General features: G+C 45.8%; 3 protein-coding genes across 6 annotated transcripts; 2 read left to right on the forward strand and 1 right to left on the reverse strand.

Annotated features, from left to right (window-relative positions):
* The first annotated feature begins 804 nt into the window (after window positions 1-804).
* On the forward strand, window positions 805-10,784 carry ppp2r5b (protein phosphatase 2, regulatory subunit B', beta). 4 transcript variants are annotated; one of them, XM_086104933.1, is made up of 14 exons: window positions 805-904; window positions 992-1,090; window positions 1,201-1,601; window positions 2,952-3,148; window positions 3,237-3,338; window positions 3,404-3,496; window positions 3,577-3,707; window positions 3,798-3,857; window positions 4,727-4,835; window positions 6,289-6,342; window positions 6,994-7,164; window positions 8,776-8,903; window positions 8,979-9,092; window positions 9,170-10,784. In XM_086104933.1, exons 3-14 carry the CDS (start codon window positions 1,409-1,411, stop codon window positions 9,285-9,287), a joined length of 1,470 nt encoding a protein of 489 aa, XP_085961059.1. In that variant the 5' UTR covers window positions 805-904; window positions 992-1,090; window positions 1,201-1,408; the 3' UTR covers window positions 9,288-10,784. The 4 variants fall into 4 exon arrangements, with proteins under 4 accessions (XP_085961059.1, XP_085961058.1, XP_085961061.1 ...); XM_086104932.1 differs by having other exon boundaries at window positions 831-1,090; window positions 9,170-9,331; window positions 10,671-10,784; XM_086104934.1 differs by having other exon boundaries at window positions 842-904; window positions 996-1,090.
* A 235-nt stretch (window positions 10,785-11,019) lies between these two features.
* On the forward strand, window positions 11,020-12,484 carry gphb5 (glycoprotein hormone subunit beta 5). The gene is made up of 3 exons (XM_086104936.1): window positions 11,020-11,361; window positions 11,724-11,943; window positions 12,228-12,484. The coding sequence occupies exons 1-3, from the start codon at window positions 11,204-11,206 to the stop codon at window positions 12,414-12,416; spliced, it is 567 nt and encodes a 188-aa protein (XP_085961062.1). The 5' UTR covers window positions 11,020-11,203; the 3' UTR covers window positions 12,417-12,484.
* A 4,385-nt stretch (window positions 12,485-16,869) lies between these two features.
* Window positions 16,870-17,563, reverse strand: gpha2 (glycoprotein hormone subunit alpha 2). Its single transcript, XM_086106023.1, has 3 exons — window positions 17,440-17,563; window positions 17,138-17,322; window positions 16,870-17,047 (listed from the first exon to the last, which is right to left on the reverse strand). The coding sequence occupies exons 1-3, from the start codon at window positions 17,561-17,563 to the stop codon at window positions 16,943-16,945; spliced, it is 414 nt and encodes a 137-aa protein (XP_085962149.1). The 3' UTR covers window positions 16,870-16,942.
* Between the last annotated feature and the right edge of the window lie 522 nt (window positions 17,564-18,085).

Consider the following 18,085-nt stretch of genomic DNA (forward strand, 5'->3'; position numbering starts at 1 on the left):
GGCAGTTTTGCTTGCCCTTCAATCATTAATGAATTCATAGAAATGGATGGATAGAATTATTAGAAACAAAACATTTTCTGTGGTTTTTGACTCAGCATGAGAATCGGAATTGTTTTATTGTCTTAAACTGTTTTTATGTTAATTAATTTGTTTTTCCTGTCTTTGTTTTTATGTCTGATTTTTACTTTGAGTACAGCACTTTGTTCGCACTGTGGTTGTTTTAAAAGTCTCTATAATACAGTTGAGTTGAGTACTGTTACAACTGTTATATTATGTCTTGCAGTTTGCCTTAGGTTTGATCTTATGTGTAGCCTTTTTTTTAAACAGCTGTTAAAGTGCTCTCTATAAATAAAATAGAGTTGACAATGCAGGCAGATTCTCCCCGCCCCCAAAACAAATTCGTGACAATTTTAAAAAAAAGAAATATTATTTAAATAATATGTCTTTCAAATTCAAAATTCTCCTAATCTTACAATGACACGAGTATCCATCCATCCGTTAGCGTCATCCGCAGTCTGGATGGAGCATCTTCCCTCATCCATCAAGCTAATACACTTAGGTGGAGAGCGCGCGTCGTCTGGTCCTGTTGTTTCAAAATAAAGCCTCAACGTGGTTCAGAGCGCTAACGAAAAGCGTCGTGAGCTGTCACAACGGATCGCTTTTGGTTCGGACTCAATTAATCTACAAGCCTGTGGACTAAATTAGTGCTGTAGTCTTCTCGTTTCAACAGCTTCCAATGATTTTGGACACGTCCGCGTTTATTATTGTGAAAGAAAAAATAGTGTATTTCCGGCGTGGTCCTTCGCAGCGTCTGGCTTAGTGATGAGCAGTCGAACCTGAGCCGCTGATTCTCGCCAGTTACGGATAACGACCCACGGAGGACGGAGAACGCATCGCCCCAGAGGTTGCTATTGTCTCACAAAGAGCATTTTGGAGTTGTATTGTGTCTCTTCGGTTGCCAGCGCTTGGAGAGCTTCTTCTCTTCGTCCAGCCAGACGGAGCGGAGTCTTGCGGCGAGGTGAGGCTCGTTCCCCCGCCCTGATCTGCACGCGCGTCTGGAGGACGGCGAACATCGGGACCAGCATCCGAGGTAGGCCCGGAGGAAAGGAGAGGAGCCGCGAGGTGCTTTACGAGGAACCAAGGTGGGCACGGATTGACGGTTGAAACTCAACCTGGGCTTCTTTTTTTTTCTTCAAATAGGAGTGTGCGTGTTCGGATGTCGACCAGGCTCAGGACCAGCAGGACGGCCGTTGATTAACGTGCGTGTTTTGACATCATTGTCCCCCAGAAGTCCCAGAACATTCCCTTCCTCAGATCACCTTGTCCCATCTGTGATTCCGAGGCCCCAGTCACCCACATTTGGTGAACCCCCCCCACCCCCCATACCCCCTCCCCGCCCCCTCCAACCATGGAGACCACCAAGCTTCCCCCGTCCAGCCCGTCCTCACCCACCAGCAGCTTCTCGGTGCCGTCAGCGGAGAAGGTGGACGGATTCGTGCGACGCTCCATCCGCAGGGCGCGCCGAAGGAGGTCCCCCAGCTCGTCAAACTTCCGTTACCAGAGCTCCGTGGTGGAGCTGACGCCCCTGCCCCTTCTCAAAGGTCAGTCAGTCCACACCTCCTCGAGAACACCAGAAGCACAGAACAATTGTCAATTGCCCCAAAAGTTTTCCGGTCAATTTCCTTGCAAAATTTCTGAGATTCCAAATTGGGATCTTTTCATAACGACGTGGCTGCTTTCCGAATTAATCACGTCAGACGTGTATGTTAAATGAGAGTCAGCACACATCTGCCAGCATTTAAATGACCTCTGATGATGACCTGAAACGAAGTTCAGATGTCCTAGTAGACTTTCTTTTTTTTTTGCTCTCTCTCGCACAACCCAGACTGTTTTGTGCTATCAGGAATTGTTACTAAATTGATTTTCATCCACCCTTCATGTTTTGGGGGTTATTTTTCTTCAGTTTAAGATGAAGGGAATTATGAACAGTTCTAAGAAGCACAAATCCTTCCGACATCGCTTCAAAAAATGTTCAATTGACTAATATAGCTCTCATTACTGGTAGAAACACTTTTGAGATGATGTATCCTGGCCTTATTAACTTTTACTTTTACATAATATTTTATTCAACAGGATAAGCGGTACCGATAATGAATGGCTGGATGCGCAATCACGTTTGGAAAACACTCGCTTGGCCAGTGTAACAATTCAGTCTCACTCACAGTACTGCAAGTGGAACACGGCTTGCGCCATTTAAACACATCTAGCCACCACCTAATTAATAGCAACAAGTGAAGCACGGCTCATAAAATTGAGGTCTCTTGGTAAAAGCAAAAAGAAAGAAAATAATACAAAGGCTGTCTCAAGTCACATGACTGAGGTTTTTTTGTAGATTTGCCTCACTGTACTCTGGCTATAAAAGGTCAAAACTTGTTCTAATGGCAGGTACAAAAAAAATGAAACTGAGATGTATTATTTCAAGCCTATAGCACACAACTGACACAAAGAAATTCTGTCGGGATGGGGAGTGTGGTTGCACAAGTGTGCACACCCTATTGTAACTGAGGATCTGGCTGTGTTCAGAATCAAGCAATCACATTAAAACTCATCTTAAATGCACACCTGCCACACTGTTAAAGTGTCTCTCAGTAACCCCACATAAAGTTCAGCTGCCGAGAAGTCTTTTTTTTTTTTTTAATTGAATGCAAAGAGGTGATGATGTAATCAATTTACCAGTTGAGATGCAAATGAAGGCCATGGTCCGATCTCTCTCCTGCAAACACTTTGGCTCACATAACATCTTTTCGACCGACGCATGCTCAAAGTACGGCGAGCTAGAAGAAGGTTGAAATCCGTTTTCCAAATTGCTCTTGTTTTACATGTGATGTCACGGCGAAAAGGTCTGTAACCGTGTTATTGTTTTTATTTTTTTCTCCTTTACTGGCCCGCAGACACCCCCGCCGCTGAATTCCACGACCTCTTCTGCAAGAAGCTGCAGCAGTGCTGCGTGACCTTTGACTTCCTGGACTACGTGGCCGACCTGAACGGGAAGGAGATCAAGCGAGCGGCGCTCAACGAGCTGGTGGAGAACGTGGCCACCAGCAAAGGAGTCCTCATCGAGCCGCTGTACCCGGAGGCCATTAAGATGGTACGGCGGGAGAACGCCGCCGCTGCTCTTCTCCCTCTCTCGGCTCATATTCCCACCCTCTCGCGTCTACTTTCATCTTTCATCGCAGATCTCCGAGAATATCTTCCGCTGTCTCCCGCCGTGCGAGAATCCCGAGTTCGACCCGGAGGAGGACGACCCCCCGCAGGAGGCTTCCTGGCCACATCTTCAGGTAGACGTCATCTTGTCAAAAACCGTGTCAGAAAAAAGTGATCAAACTTTGCGTCTCTTTCCTAGCTGGTGTATGAATTCTTCCTGCGCTTCTTGGAAAGTCCCGATTTCAAGCCCCCCGTGGCCAAGCGCTACGTGGACCAGAAATTCGTATTCCAGGTAGTCCCTCTCTCCTGTCCTCCCTGCGCATGTCAGTGTTCCAGAACGACAGTCAGTGGAAGCGCATGCTGTGTGTTTAGCTCCTAGAACTGTTCGATAGCGAGGACCCCAGGGAGAGGGAGTACCTCAAGACGATTTTACACCGCATGTACGGAAAACTACTTGGCCTCCGAGCCTACATCCGCAAGCAGATAAATCACATCTTCCTCAGGTACTGCCCCCACCCCCCGGCTATTTTGAAGCCCTGCTCCCAAAGAATGGCCATGATCAGAATAACCATAAAGCATCATCTGTTTCCCAGGTTCATTTATGAGAGTGAGCAATTTAATGGCGTCGCAGAGCTGCTGGAGATCCTCGGCAGGTGAGCACAAAGCACTTCTTTACCCTCTGCTACCCGATTGCTCACATACAATTAGAAACCCCATCAGCAAACGGTTTAAGGGTTTGCATCAACGTGGCGGTACCGTCACCCTCTCTGCAACGGATATCTCAACACACACAACACATGTAGATAGACAATAAAAGAAATACTCACAGGCATGTATTCTTTATCCTCGGCGAAGAACAACTATAACTGCCGCAGTAAAGAGCCGAGAGAGGAGCTGAGCCTCTGCCACAGTCTATCCGTATCTCTGCCTTATGCTGCCCCCGGGTGGTACACCAGAATGAGAATGAGAGGCATAACTGAAAGAGAAGGTGTGACAAAAACTATTTGTTTTGAATTATGTCGTGAGAGTAAAAGCGTGACATTGTTAGACAGTGCTTTTGTCATGAATTTTGGGGGGGTTGTTTTTTGGGGAGGATGGAACGTATTAACAGCATTTCCATTCATTTCAGTGGGAAAGATGATTTGAGTTAAGGAACAAAGTTAAACGCCAGGCTCCACCGCGCTTGATTTTGGGGGGAAATTACTCAAACAAGGTCAAGTCCATGTACCCGCAAAAAAAAAAAAAAAAAGTTGGAAACCAATGTAGAGGGATGAGTCACGTGAGGAGAGATGCTGGCAGTCATGTTGCTAGTCACAAGAGGTATTTATAGCCCCGCCCACACCGGCGACGATGAATGAAGGAGGACACGCAGTCGGAAAGACGGATGAGACGATGTCACGCCATCACGAAGGGGCGGAGCTCCACTCGTCATGCAACGCAAAGGGAGATAAATGAACATTGACCGAATTTTCATTCTGACGAGCCGGTGCTAATTTTCGCTTTTGTGTCCCCCCCCCGCCAGCATCATCAACGGCTTCGCTCAGCCCCTGAAGGCCGAACACAAGCAGTTCCTGGTGCGGGTTCTCATCCCCCTGCACACGGCAAAGTCTCTGTCCGTCTTCCACGCGCCGGTCAGTCACGCTGCAAATCAGTTCAGATGAGTCCAAGGCAGCCCATTCGCTGCTCGGTGGACTTTCCTTCACATGCTATTGGATGGATCATAGTTTGTTGTTGCGCCAATTGGCCTTTTGGGCGAGAACACTCGGCGGCCACTAGATAGCAGAGTCGAGTCACACACTAAAATGCATCTGTGTGTTTGTCAGGTTCGTCAGTGACACCTCATTTGAGGTTTCTCCTCACAGTTCTCCTGCCCACACGCACACACACAGCATGCACCCATTGTTGATTCATACAGCAAACTTGTGTGGACCAGCTGACGAGCTCGGGGGGGAGTTTTGCTGGCAATGCAAACAAAAGTAAGATACTGTATGAGCGCAGGGCCTTTTAATCATACGAGTGACTCAATAAGAAGCGCTTTGGGTATAATAGCGGTGACAATGTTGTTGCAAGGCGAGAAGTGTGTAATCTGCGCGGCAGTGTCACTCCCATTCAGGAAGAGAGCAGCTCAGTTTGTTTACGGCGTTCCCACGGCGGCTTGGAATTTGGCAGAAGTGCTTACCAGGGCTAGAATTTGTTCCTGCGAACCTTTTCCTCTACTTTCCTGTTGAATCGTACCTACCCTTCATTTGATTCTGCCCCGATATGCTTTTACAGTTAGTTGTGAAAAAAAATTGTTCAGAGTCGCCTCTTCCATCCACCCGTCCTTTTTCTGAACCGCTTCTCCTCACAAGGGTGGCGGGGCGCGCTGGAGCCTATCCCAGCTGTCTTCGGGCAGTGGGCGGGGGACACCCTGAACTGCTTGTCAGCCAATCGCCTCTTAACACGCAAAATCCAAAAAGACAGGCTAAACGGCGCTTCTCCAGAGCTGAAATAAGTCTACGAGGCCGTGTTAAGCGGAGCTTTTGATTCTTAGCCGCCATTGCCGTGTTTACATCGAAATTCTCTTTCTCTCCTTTCATGAAACTTGCACTGGGTGCAAACAGACGCCTGAAAGTGCCGCCTTTTGCAAGTGCGTCTGGCTCCGTAATCCGTCGCCTAACCACGACCTCCCAGTTCCACAAAAGGCCGTCTTGGCAACGCAGTCCAAAACGTCGTGTTTACCCCAAGCGATCTTAATGCCGGCTAAGACTTTGCACAATACTTGAAATAGCTTGACCCATCCTCACGGTGATTCTAATCCTGGCGCCGCTTTTTTTTTTTCTTCTTTCCTTTCTCCTTTGAATTGTACGGCGTTGCGTAACTTCATCAAAAGAAAAGCAGAGGAAGCCGATCCGTACGCTTTGCTTGTTTTTGTCTAATGTTGTCGCGCACAAGCGCCGTGGCGACGGCAACCGGGGCGAGGACCAAACATGCGCACACATGCCGCACACGTTCACAGCTGTAAAAGATCTCGGCGACATTTTGCCAAAGGGACTAATGCTCGCTATTGTCGTGTGTGTGTGTGTGTGTGTGTTTTTTCTATAGCTGACCTACTGTATTGTGCAGTTCATTGAGAAAGACTCCACTTGCGCTGAGCATGTAAGTTGTACTTACAGTATGTTTTACACTTTTAAAAATGAAGCTTAGGACGAGTCAATTCCAAGAGTCATCGTTGCTGGTCCAATGAGTCGACGACTCGATCTCGTTGTGGTCATCCAAGAATACAATGGATGGAAAAGGTTTACACACCCCTGTTCAAAAGGCCACGTTGTTGGGACACAAAAAGGACAGGTTGAAATGTTTCCCACCATTTAATGTCACTTCTTGCTCGAATGATTCTGATTCAACCCAAATAAAGTCCAGATGTTGTCGTCGGCTTTCCTGACATTTTTTTTTTCTTCTTTCGAGCATTTCATGAGCAGTGACTAGTTAGTGTTAGCACAAAACCCTCAGGCGTCTCCTCGTATGTGCTGACTCCTATTCCATGCGAGTTCATTACGAACGCAGCCGCATCCCCAGGTTATGAGAGGATATGTACAGCTGAGGGTGTGTACACTTGTGCAACAGCACACAATACTTTTTAAAAAAAAAAATTCAACTGAGTTGTTCAGGCCAAAGGTCACATTAATTAATGGTGGAACAAGTTTCCAAAGGATTGACGTTGATCTGCATTCGGCAATCCCGCAAAGCGGGAATTTGAACAGGGGTGTGTAGACTTTTTCTATCCACGATACGCCCCCGTTGTCTCAGATCATCCGAGGGATGCTGAAATACTGGCCCAAGACGTGCACGCGGAAGGAGGTGATGTTCCTGGGCGAGATGGAGCAGATCCTGGACGCCATCGAGCCGTCCCAGTTCGTCCGAGTCCAGGAGCCGCTCTTCAAGAAGATCGCCGCCTGCGTCGCCAGTCCTCACTTCCAGGTGAACAGCTCCACCGCCTCAACTCTAGAAACACACACTTATGTGGTTCACGACTACAACTACTATCGCTAGGGCTGGGCCATTCCGGAAAAGTAATAATCCCGATTATTTTGACTGACTGATTGAAATCACGCCTCATAAGCACAATTACTCGTTAATTTCCAAACTTTGTATTGATTCAACTATCAAAACTCAAATTTGAATATAACTAGGGGCATTGTGCTGCTGTGCTTGAATTGGGGACGTGCCATAATTTCCCATGAACAATATGCAATTTTTTTACCCCCCCAAAAAATAAAAAAATCACCCCCCCCCCCCGCATTATAAAAGGGTTGATAAAAATTTTGATTTTTTTTTCTTCCTATTTTCTCAACGTTTACCTGTACCTGGAGGTTGCATAAAAAGGCATACTTACATTCAAACACATTTAATGTCTTATGTTGCAAATGTATCCACCCATCCATTTTCTGATCCGCTTATCCTCACATGGGTGCTGGAGCCGACCCCCCCCCCCCCCCCCGTCCCAGTAGGCGGTGTACACCCGAAAGTGGTTGCCAGCCAATCGCGGGGCACACATAGACAAACAACCATCTGCACTCGGGACAATTTGGAGTGTTCCATTAATCTGCATGTTTTTGGAATGTGGGAGAGAACTGGAATACCCAGAGAAGACCCACGCAGGCACGGGGAGAACATGCAAACCCCACACAGGAAGGCCAGCGCTCGAATCGAACCCTGTTCCTCTGCACTGTGAGGCCAACACGGTAACCGGTTGACCACCAGGCCACCCTGTTGCAAATGCACATTCTGCACTTACATCCTGCAGTTAGCCACATTAGCCGGCTAGCATTAGCCAAAAAGCATAGGCATGTCGTTGACACGATAAGAGTCACCGAACGTCACGACGATTGTTGCAAAGTTACCGTGGGATGGTGTGGAATTTGTGTTAAAATATATGTGGGCTTTTCATGACTTCACAAAGTGTAATTATTTTTTTATGGCCACTATATGGTGGCATGAGACTGTCTTTTCTGAAAATCCTCCATGTTGTGTGAATGTCAGTATTTTGGACCAGACAGCGACCCCTAACCTGAAATGTTAGAGGTGCAAGTAGAAGCTTTAGGGTCACACGTTGTAAATTCACTTGCAAAGTCAATATTCATCCCACTCATTTTCACTATATTACTGATAAATGGGCTGAAGTGTTCCTATTGTTCGCTCTGATGATAAAGGACACCTTGTGTTGTATAGTGCCTGCGTGGGTTTTCTCCAGGTACTCCGGTTTCCTCTCACATTCCAAAAACATGTGCAGCAGGCTGATTCAAAACTCCAAATTGTCCCTCGGTGTGAGTGTGAGCGCGGATGGTTGTTCGTCCCTGGCAACCGGTTCAGGGTGTCCCCCGCCTACTGCCCGAAGACGGCTGGCATAGGCTCTAGCACCCGCCGCCACCCTTGTGAGGATAAAGCGGATGGGAAAATGGATGGATGGAGGGCGATTTGGGAATGGGATGCGAATGTTTTCTGTTTATGTCAATCGGCTTTTGCGTTGATTGCTAGCATGAGCTTTGGCCACGCCAAAATGAACGTAAAGCATTCCCATGTGTGCATCAGGTGGTGGAGCGAGCTTGTTATTTTTGGAACAACGAATACATCCTGAGCCTGATCGAGGAGAACTGCCAAGTGATCCTGCCGCTGGTGTTTGCCAACCTCTACACGTTCTCCAAGGAGCAATGGAACCAGTAGGTGGCGCACACATGGATGCTTATGTTTGGCTCGAAGTCGGGGCTCCCCCTAACTACACTGACCATGCAAAGGTCTCCCCCTAGACCCATCGTGGCTCTCGTCTTCGACATCCTCGAGACCTTCATGAAAATGAACGGCGAGCTGTTCGAACAGCTCGCGACGTCCTACAAGGCGGAGAAACAGAAGTGAGCCGAAGCGCCTTACGGGTCCGGGCCCGCGTGCGCTCGGCGGTCCTTGTCCTCATCTGTGTTGCTCTCTTCAGGGACGTGAGGCGGCAGAGGGAGCACGCCGAGCTCTGGCGGCACCTGGAGGAACAGGCGGACCGCAAAAGTTACGAGAAAGGGGACCAGAGCCCCGCGGCCGGGGAGAGCGCCACCTAGGCGGGCGTACGTAACAAAAGTCGTGAGGGCTCACACCAATAGAGGTACACAAACCAATCGATATTTTGTTGTTTCGTGTCATGGAGGTGGTAGCTTCTTTTTGGTTTGATTTTATTTTTTCAAAGCGTACGCACTCCACGGTCAAGATTGTACCTTCGTTTTTTTAGGAGGAGTGGTGGGGAGTCGGGGGGGGGCTGAGACGCGCGTCAGGACTGGCTCTTTTTCCCCACTCGGTAAATCAGAAAATGGATCCAAAAACACGCAGGCAGACAATTTCCGGGCTCGTCTCTCTCTCCACACGACACTTGAACGTTCAAGTCGGTTCAATCAAACGTGTGTCACGTCTGCAAAAAAAAAGAAATAAATGTCCACACGCTCGGATTAAAAGTGCATCTACAAGAGATGACAAAGTTCCTTCTTCTTACTTGTTACTCGACTACTAATCTACCCTATACAGTGCCATGAAAAAGAATTTGCCCCCTTTTTGACGGCACCGTAGACAGAAACATCCTCATTCTCACTCGTACTACTGACAATGACGATGTTTTCTATATTTATAGCATTCTATCTAAATAACGTGTCCGTAGTGCGTGATGAAAGAAACACTAGTGTAGCAGATAACACGGCGAGGACGCGCAGAAATTCCACACGGTTGCCCTTTAAACACCTCGGGGGGAGAACGGCTGGATGCCGGAGGCTCTTTTCTTCTTTTTCTTCGGCGGCGGGTGCTCACCGCGACACTTGAAATAGGGTGTGAAGGGATCCGTTTTTTTTTTTTTCTTGGGTTCATTCCAAACAAGTCGACCTCCGGCTTGAGCAACTGCACCTTCGGTGTGCTTTCGTCCATCTTACTTTAGCAATACTTTCATTCCACCTTTTGTTGGCCGTTGTTCACGTTGTCTTAAAGGTACTTTTGCCTGTCAATCAATTACATGTGAATCATTTTGCTGGACCGAACGATGTATTTATTCTGGACTCAGTGAGGAAACGCACGGTCATTTGTTTGTTTGTGTGTGTGAGAGAGAGAGAGAGAGAGAGAGACAGGGTTTACATTTGAATGTATAGTGAATCAAATTGATTGTCTTTTTTTTTGTTTTGTTTTAACAATTTACCTGTCAGCTAAAGCCTTGATACAATATTTTAATTTAGACACAGTGCAAAAAAAAAACAACAAAAAAAAAACCCCAGCAAGAAAGCAGGGTGTACATGATTGATGCTGCTGATTGTCTCTTTTCATCAACCCGAAATATGTAATTGTGTTACCAAATTTTATTTTTGTAATTATTATTATTTTTCCATAGACGTCTGACTGGATGGCGTTTTGAATGCATTACACGTAGCAGTTTCACTCCGTTTGTTTTTTTTTCTTTTTTTGTCTCCAAGAAGAAACAGCTGGGAAAAAAAAGTTGTTTTGTGTGTGGGAAGGGGTGAAGTTGGATGTAGAACGCTTACAGTAAGTAACCTGCCATTACACTTCACTTTGACAAAACAATTCGAGCTGTGTGTGTGTGTCTTGTCTTTATGAACAATGTCTGGTTTATTCTTTTTGATTATTATTATGATTGAAATAAAATCCAAACGGCAACATGTTTAATCGAGCCAGGGTGATTAACATCGGCTGATGTTTTGTCTTTTTCAAAATAATCATAATCGGCCAGAGTTTTGCCGATGAAACAGTAAATGCCATTCAATGTTGGGAGTTACTCAGAATGACGTCACCGCGTTGTCCGTCCACTCGCTGGGGGTCGTCGTCAGATTGTGCAGGTGTACCTAATCTAGTGGCCACGGGTGCAGAGATGTGACACGCGCCGAGGTTAAGAAAATAGCATGTAGACGACTAACTGTATTTTCCAGGGAGGGAGTCTCCATTATTGCTGCCTCGGGGTCTCTCGCGTGATATTTTAATTGTAATTACGATGATGTCAGAGTGTCCGTCCGCCCTAATGACTTTCTCGCACAGAAAAAAGGGAGGGGGGCGGGGGGGAGGACAAACCTTCCAGCTTCCATTTCAGTTGCTCGTCGCACGAACGGAGCCACACACGCTCCGATCTCGGCAGAAGGTGAGACACCAAAGGTGAGTGAGAGCTTTTTCTTCTTCTTCGAAGTCAAACATTTACGAGTTGTACTGTCTGTTTAGAGAAACTATGCTAAGTTTTACCATCGTGGTCTTGCTTTAATAAAAAAAAAACCTGTCATCATTTCTCAGTTAACTCATTCAGTACCAGCCAATTCTGGACCAAGTCTGAAAAGACGTTTAAAAACGTCTTTGGGAGTGAATGAGTTAAGACGATTTCACTTTACTTTTTTCCCCCCCTCGTAGTGACTGAAACGGTTTTGAAAGATTGAATGACTGCAGTACCTTGTTGCGGCACTTCCTCAAATGACCACCAGAGAGCAGCGTTGCTCCAGTGTAACAAGTGTGCGTTTGCTTGTCAGCATGCGCGACCTTCCTCCATCGCTCCTGCTGCCGCTGCTGCTGTTGCTGCTGCTTCTCCTGAGCCAGCGCGCGGCTGTGATGCGCGTCGCCGAGACGACGGCGCTGCACAGCTTCCGCGGATGCGCAGTGCGAGAGTTCACCTTTGTGGCCCAGAAGCCGGGCTGCAAGGGGCTGCGGGTCACCACGGAGGCCTGCTGGGGGCGCTGTCACACCTGGGAGGTAAAAAAAGAAAACACTGCTCAACATCGCAACAAACAGCCAAAGAATAATTGAAACAAGATTTCCCACTTTTTAACGCTGGGACACAGATGCTACTTGTTAGCTCCTCTGTGGCGTTTCCTATTATGAGTTACCATCAAGCTACACGGATTTACCTGAAAGAAAGCCACGTGGTTGTTTTAACTTGCTCTTCTCTAACATGGTGCTGAAAGGCAAAGTTCAAAGCAGGTGTTTCATCAATGAAAATGTAATTTCCTGTTTCTGTCCCCCTAACGTTTGTGCAGAGGCCAGTGCTGGATCCCCCCTACATCCACCGGCACCACCGCGTGTGCACGTACGCGGTGACCAGTTACGCGAGTGCGCGACTGCCCGGCTGCCAGCCTGGCATCTCGCCTCTCTATCACTACCCGGTGGCCGTGCAGTGTCACTGCGCCGTGTGCACCACCCTGGACAGCGAGTGTGAGAGCTTCTGATCGGGAGAGGGAGGCGGCTCATGTCCACCATGTCATCAACTTGTGTGTGATGCTCATTAAAAATCATACAAAAGAAATCTCGGCGTGTGATTTATGGCCTTCTTCTCCGCTGCCATCGTTTGAATGAGTGAAAAAGATGTTCCGTGATGTAAATTGCTGCCAAGAGAGACGGAACGGTACGGACGCTTGGAGCTGCCAATGCGGAGTAAAAAGATTTTGACTGGTGAATACTTCAAACGTATTCAAAATAAAGGTTCGTACGTACTCGGTGAGGGGCATTCGAACTTACCTGGCTAAACAACACAAACGTACATTTTTCCCAGAATGCCACGGGGGTATTGACTTGCGCATGCGCAAGAAAAAAATAAACAAAATAAAACGAAAAAAAACAATCCTATTTTTTTAGCAGTTGGACTGTATTCAAAAATTAAATAACGAAAGATTGTTCATAGATTGTTAATTTTATGGTTTTATTATATCTGCAGTGCTTGAGTTACATTTTTCCCAGAATGCCACGGGCTAGAGCATGATTTATATTCTTTTTTCTTCATAATGGGAAAATGCTAAGTTTGTAACAACCTTGCCTTGTGTGTGTGTGTGTCAGTGTTGTGTCCAAGAACCGGCAACCTGAGGCCAAGGCCAAGGACTTGACTCCGAGGCCAAGGCCAAGGCCAAGGACTTGAGAAATTTTCCGAGGCCAAGGCCAAGGACCAAGGACTTGCCTCCAAGGCCAGGGACCAAGGACTGATTTTGAAGCTGAGGCCTAGCCGAGGACATGTATAAAACAATGCTATCATACCACTTGGCAGGTCTTCATGATTTGCAACACCCCTCCATCATAACCCCTTGCACTCCCTAACGCTTGAATGAAGTGTTTTTATTCAAAGAGTAGAACAGTCAGGGCACGTGTTATTTATACTGAGAAAAACAAAAAAGCATATGATATACGTTTATGAATTAATGTTTTAGTGCAGTAGTTTCTTAATGTGAAGTAAATCAACACTCAACAGGCATGACATGGCACGGAAGACAAGTTGAGAAATAACTTTGCATAGAAGTCAATCACTGAGTGCAGAAAAAGCGGTAATCTCTGCAGTGATAATTTTACAGTTTACCGGCAGCGAGTCCCAGGGACTCGCTGATCAGAAAAGTATGAGTCCCATTATTCATTGAGAGAGTCCCAAATTTCGAATTCTGAAATGGTCTACTTATTCAATTGCATATGATAATAACACAAACAACAACATATACATACAATTATAAACAAATGTTGCAAAAATTTAAATAATTCAGGAGCAGGCCTGAGGATTTCGGCTCTTTGAAGTGAACGATGAGTCGTTTTTAGACAAAAAAAACGACCATGAATAGGAAGGTGTTTTGAGCCGAAAAAAACGACCATGAATAGTAAGGCATTTTTAGCCCCAAAAAAACCACCATGTATAGTAAGCCATTTTTAGCCCAAAAAAAACGACCATGTATAGTAAGGCATTTTTGGCCGAAAAAAAACGACCATGTATAGTAAGGCATTTTTGGCAGAAAAAAAAACGACCATGTATAGTAAGGCGCTTTTAGCGGAAAAAAACGACCATGTATAGCACGGCGTTTTTAGCCGATAAAAAACGACCATGAATAGGAAGGTGTTTTGAGCCGAAAAAAACGACCATGTATAGTAAGGCATTTTTAGCCCCCAAAAAAGGACCATGTACAGTAAGGCATTTTTGGCCGAAAGAAAACGACCATGTATCGTAAGGCGTTTTTAGCCGAAAAAAAAGGACCACGTATCGTAAGGTGCTTTTAGCCGAAAAAAATGACCATATATAGTAAGCTGTTTTTATATCCGAAAAAAATGACCATGTATAGCAAGGCGTTTTAACCCGAAAAAAAACGACCATGTATAGTAAGGCGTTTTTAGCCGAAAAAAAACGACCATGTTTAGTAAGGCGTTTTTAGCCGAAAAAATACGACCATGTTTAGTAAGGCGTTTTTAGCCGGAAAAAAAACGACCATGGATAGTAAGGCGTTTGAACCCCAAAAAACGATCATGTATAGTAAGGCGTTTTTCAACGAAAAAAACCCCAAGTATAGTAAGGCGTTTTAACCTGAAAAAAACGACCATGTATAGAAAGGCGTTTTTAGCCGAAAAAAAACGACCATGTTTAGTAAGGCGTTTTTTGCCGAAAAAAAACCGACCATGGATAGTAAGGCGTTTTAACCCAAAAAAACGACCATGTATATATAGTAAGGCGTTTTGAGACGAAAAAACGACCATGAATAGTAAGGCGTTTTTAGACGAAAAAAAGGACCATGATGGTCGTTTTTTTTTTCTGCCAAAAATGCCTTACTATACATGGTCGTTTTTTTGGGCTAAAAACGCCTTACTATACATGGTCGTTTTTTTCGGCCAAAAATGCCTTACTATACATGGTCGTTTTTTTTGGGCTAAAAATGGCTTACTATACATGGTGGTTTTTTTGGGGCTAAAAATGCCTTACTATTCATGGTCGTTTTTTTCGGCTCAAAACACCTTCCTATTCATGGTCGTTTTTTTTGTCTAAAAACGACTCATCGTTCACTTCAAAGAGCCGAAATCCTCAGGCCTGCTCCTGAATTATTTAAATTTTTGCAACATTTGTTTATAATTGTATGTATATGTTGTTGTTTGTGTTATTATCATATGCAATTGAATAAGTAGACCATTTCAGAATTCGAAATTTGGGACTCTCTCAATGAATAATGGGACTCATACTTTTCTGATCAGCGAGTCCCTGGGACTCGCTGCCGGTAAACTGTAAAATTATCACTGCAGAGATTACCGCTTTTTCTGCACTCAGTGATTGACTTCTATGCAAAGTTATTTCTCAACTTGTCTTCCGTGCCATGTCATGCCTGTTGAGTGTTGATTTACTTCACATTAAGAAACTACTGCACTAAAACATTAATTCATAAACGTATATCATATGCTTTTTTGTTTTTCTCAGTATAAATAACACGTGCCCTGACTGTTCTACTCTTTGAATAAAAACACTTCATTCAAGCGTTAGGGAGTGCAAGGGGTTATGATGGAGGGGTGTTGCAAATCATGAAGACCTGCCAAGTGGTATGATAGCATTGTTTTATACATGTCCTCGGCTAGGCCTCAGCTTCAAAATCAGTCCTTGGTCCCTGGCCTTGGAGGCAAGTCCTTGGTCCTTGGCCTTGGCCTCGGAAAATTTTCCAAGTCCTTGGCCTCGGAGTCAAGTCCTTGGCCTTGGCCTTGGCCTCAGGTTGCCGGTCCTTGGACACAACACTGGCACATTGTTTGGAACTGTGCGTCCTGCGGGAAAATTATGCGTCTAGGACGCGGGACGCAGAGGTCACGAGATGGCTGATCTCTAAACATTCTCTGAGTACTACTATTATTACCACTCCCACTAATACTACATTAATTAATTTAATACCTTCAAATTCACAATAATCATAAAAAATAATTAAATCAACCATGATTTTCAACTATGTATTATCAATATTCATTATTCCAAACATGAGAAAGCATTCAGCAAACATAACTGGAATCGAGCAAAAGGACTCCAAATCCCAATGGCCAAACCCGGAAGTGAACTGCCGACATTATTGACTCCAGCTGTCACGCAAATTACTTGGTTCAAACAAACATTCTAGTGCGACCGCACAAACGTGACGACTGTGCAAAAATAACTAAATAAAAGACACCACTGTTACAGAAAGGCTTTACACGCTATTTAAACTGCCGATCGCGAACGCAACAAACCGTGATTGAAACTAACTGTGATGCCGCTCTTTATACGTTGCGCTAACTGTTACCTGTCAGTGGCAGATCTGCCCCTCTTAAAGTGCCAGAGTTAAACCATCAATATGGGTTTCCTTGGATGGAATTTATTAGATTCATTTGAAATTTTTGCGGTCCTTATACAAGTGTTTCGAGGCTCTAATCCCTCATTGTGTCCAAGGACCGACTATCTGAGGCCAAGGCCAAGGCCAAGGACTTGACTCCCGGGACCAAGGACTTGACTCTGAGGCCAAGGCCGAGGACCAAGGACCGGCTCGAGGAACACATCTCTGGTGTGTGTGTGTGTGTGTGTGTGTGTGTGTGTGGGTGTGTGTGTGTGTGTGTGTGGTCACATGATCACCGAATGACTGGCTTTGCTAGTTGTGCATCATTGGAATAAAAGAAAAAACAAATACCAACGTCCATAATTTCAAAGGCTTTATTTTTAATTCACACAGTGTAAAAAATATTCAATATTTCTATCTTTCCTTTAAAGTCATTCCAAGCACTCTTTGGTTCCAACAATAGATATAATTTACCCCCCAAAAAATCATGACAATCAAACAAATAAATATTTGGTGCTTTTACATTCTTTTGTCTTTTTGTTTCTGGTTAGTGTTTATTGTAAAACGTGGAATTGTTTTTTTTTTTCAACATGATTTGCTCTTGTCATAATGATTTGATATGTCATTTCTGTCGTGCAGCAGTCAACTGTAATGTGAGCTCCGGTCCAGCTTTTCGGTCAGTAGCGGGACGTGCGGCACATGTCGCAGCGACACGCCTTGGCCGTCAGGATCTCCAACTCATCATGGTGACGGCCCCCAGGACACTCCAGCCGTACTTTGACCTGGCCGACCAGAGGTGGTGTTGTTGAGCGGATGGAGCCCGATGACCGAGAACCCGCCCCTTGCTGCCCCCCCTCCCCCTCCCTCCTCACCTTTGCCTCCTTGGCGATGGTGCAGCATCGCGCCGCCGACGTGATGTTGTGCGTGAAGTTCGAGGCCACCAGCACCGAGTACCTGGACGGGAAGGCGCTGGACTCGCAGTAGCCCACGCAGGCGTGCGCAAGGTGGGTTCCCCGACACGTGTCTCGCCGGTCGCTGCGGATGCTCACGTTGAAAGCTGAAATGCACAAATGGCCCGCTGAGCGATAACTGACATGGAAAAGGTCAAATCTGAGATTGTACGACCGCGCGGCATGACGTATTTTTCGCGCCGGCTCTACGGTTCGGGACTCACGGTGCAAGTGACAGCCCGGGCTGAGGGTGACGTTCTCGTCACTGCGACCGACGGGAGAGAAGAGCAGCAGCGACATGGCTGGCAGCACCAGCAAGCAGACGTTGACCCTTATCGGCTGCGACATCTGGGACAAAAGAAAGAAAACATATGTGGATGCGGATACGGCACACCCTCGCTGTTAAAAATGTTTAGAATAGCCGATATGAATAGTTTGAACCATAAAAATCCCCAAATACTTCAATGTAATTTCAAACTCCATTGACATGACCCTATATGCCTTGAGATGCGGCAAAGACTCTCTTTTACGACCCGGGCTAAAGTTAGCTCCACCCCGACCTATAAAGATGTTTGTGTATCACTTCAACATGCTTTTTGGACACCAATTAATTATGGCTGGCTCGTGGACAGCTCGACGAAGAAGTGAGATGCTTTCACAGGGCGCCTGCCAGGGACCAAAAATAATGGGACAAATCAAAGTGTAGCACAAGGCGACTCTATTTTGTGCTACCGTGACTTGAAGGTTTTATTTACTCTCTGAGTAAACAGTGACACAAAGAAAATGTGAGTGATAGAATTTCAGAATCATTGTCGACACACACACAGACGGAATTAAAACAAGTCATGCTTTCCCAGTAATTTGCTCGGC

The sequence above is a fragment of the Hippocampus guttulatus genome, chromosome 2, assembly GCF_054856545.1.
Source record: "Hippocampus guttulatus isolate MCC_2025c chromosome 2, RoL_Hgut_1.0, whole genome shotgun sequence".
In the NCBI taxonomy this organism is placed as follows: domain Eukaryota; kingdom Metazoa; phylum Chordata; class Actinopteri; order Syngnathiformes; family Syngnathidae; genus Hippocampus; species Hippocampus guttulatus.

Excerpts from the sequence above, each read along its gene's own strand:
- gphb5 (XM_086104936.1), top strand. The coding sequence starts at position 11,204 with ATGATGTCAGAGTGTCCGTCCGCCCTAATGACTTTCTCGCACAGAAAA. Across the intron at positions 11,362-11,723 it reads CAGAAGGTGAGACACCAAAG|CATGCGCGACCTTCCTCCAT; the intron begins GTGAGTGAGAGC and ends TTTGCTTGTCAG. Across the intron at positions 11,944-12,227 it reads GGCGCTGTCACACCTGGGAG|AGGCCAGTGCTGGATCCCCC; the intron begins GTAAAAAAAGAA and ends ACGTTTGTGCAG.
- gpha2 (XM_086106023.1), bottom strand. The coding sequence starts at position 17,563 with ATGTCGCAGCCGATAAGGGTCAACGTCTGCTTGCTGGTGCTGCCAGCC. Across the intron at positions 17,323-17,439 it reads CCCGGGCTGTCACTTGCACC|CTTTCAACGTGAGCATCCGC; the intron begins GTGAGTCCCGAA and ends TGTGCATTTCAG. Across the intron at positions 17,048-17,137 it reads CCATCGCCAAGGAGGCAAAG|GTCAAAGTACGGCTGGAGTG; the intron begins GTGAGGAGGGAG and ends CTGGTCGGCCAG.
- ppp2r5b (XM_086104933.1), top strand. The coding sequence starts at position 1,409 with ATGGAGACCACCAAGCTTCCCCCGTCCAGCCCGTCCTCACCCACCAGC. Across the intron at positions 3,497-3,576 it reads ACCAGAAATTCGTATTCCAG|CTCCTAGAACTGTTCGATAG; the intron begins GTAGTCCCTCTC and ends CTGTGTGTTTAG. Across the intron at positions 6,343-6,993 it reads ACTCCACTTGCGCTGAGCAT|ATCATCCGAGGGATGCTGAA; the intron begins GTAAGTTGTACT and ends CCGTTGTCTCAG.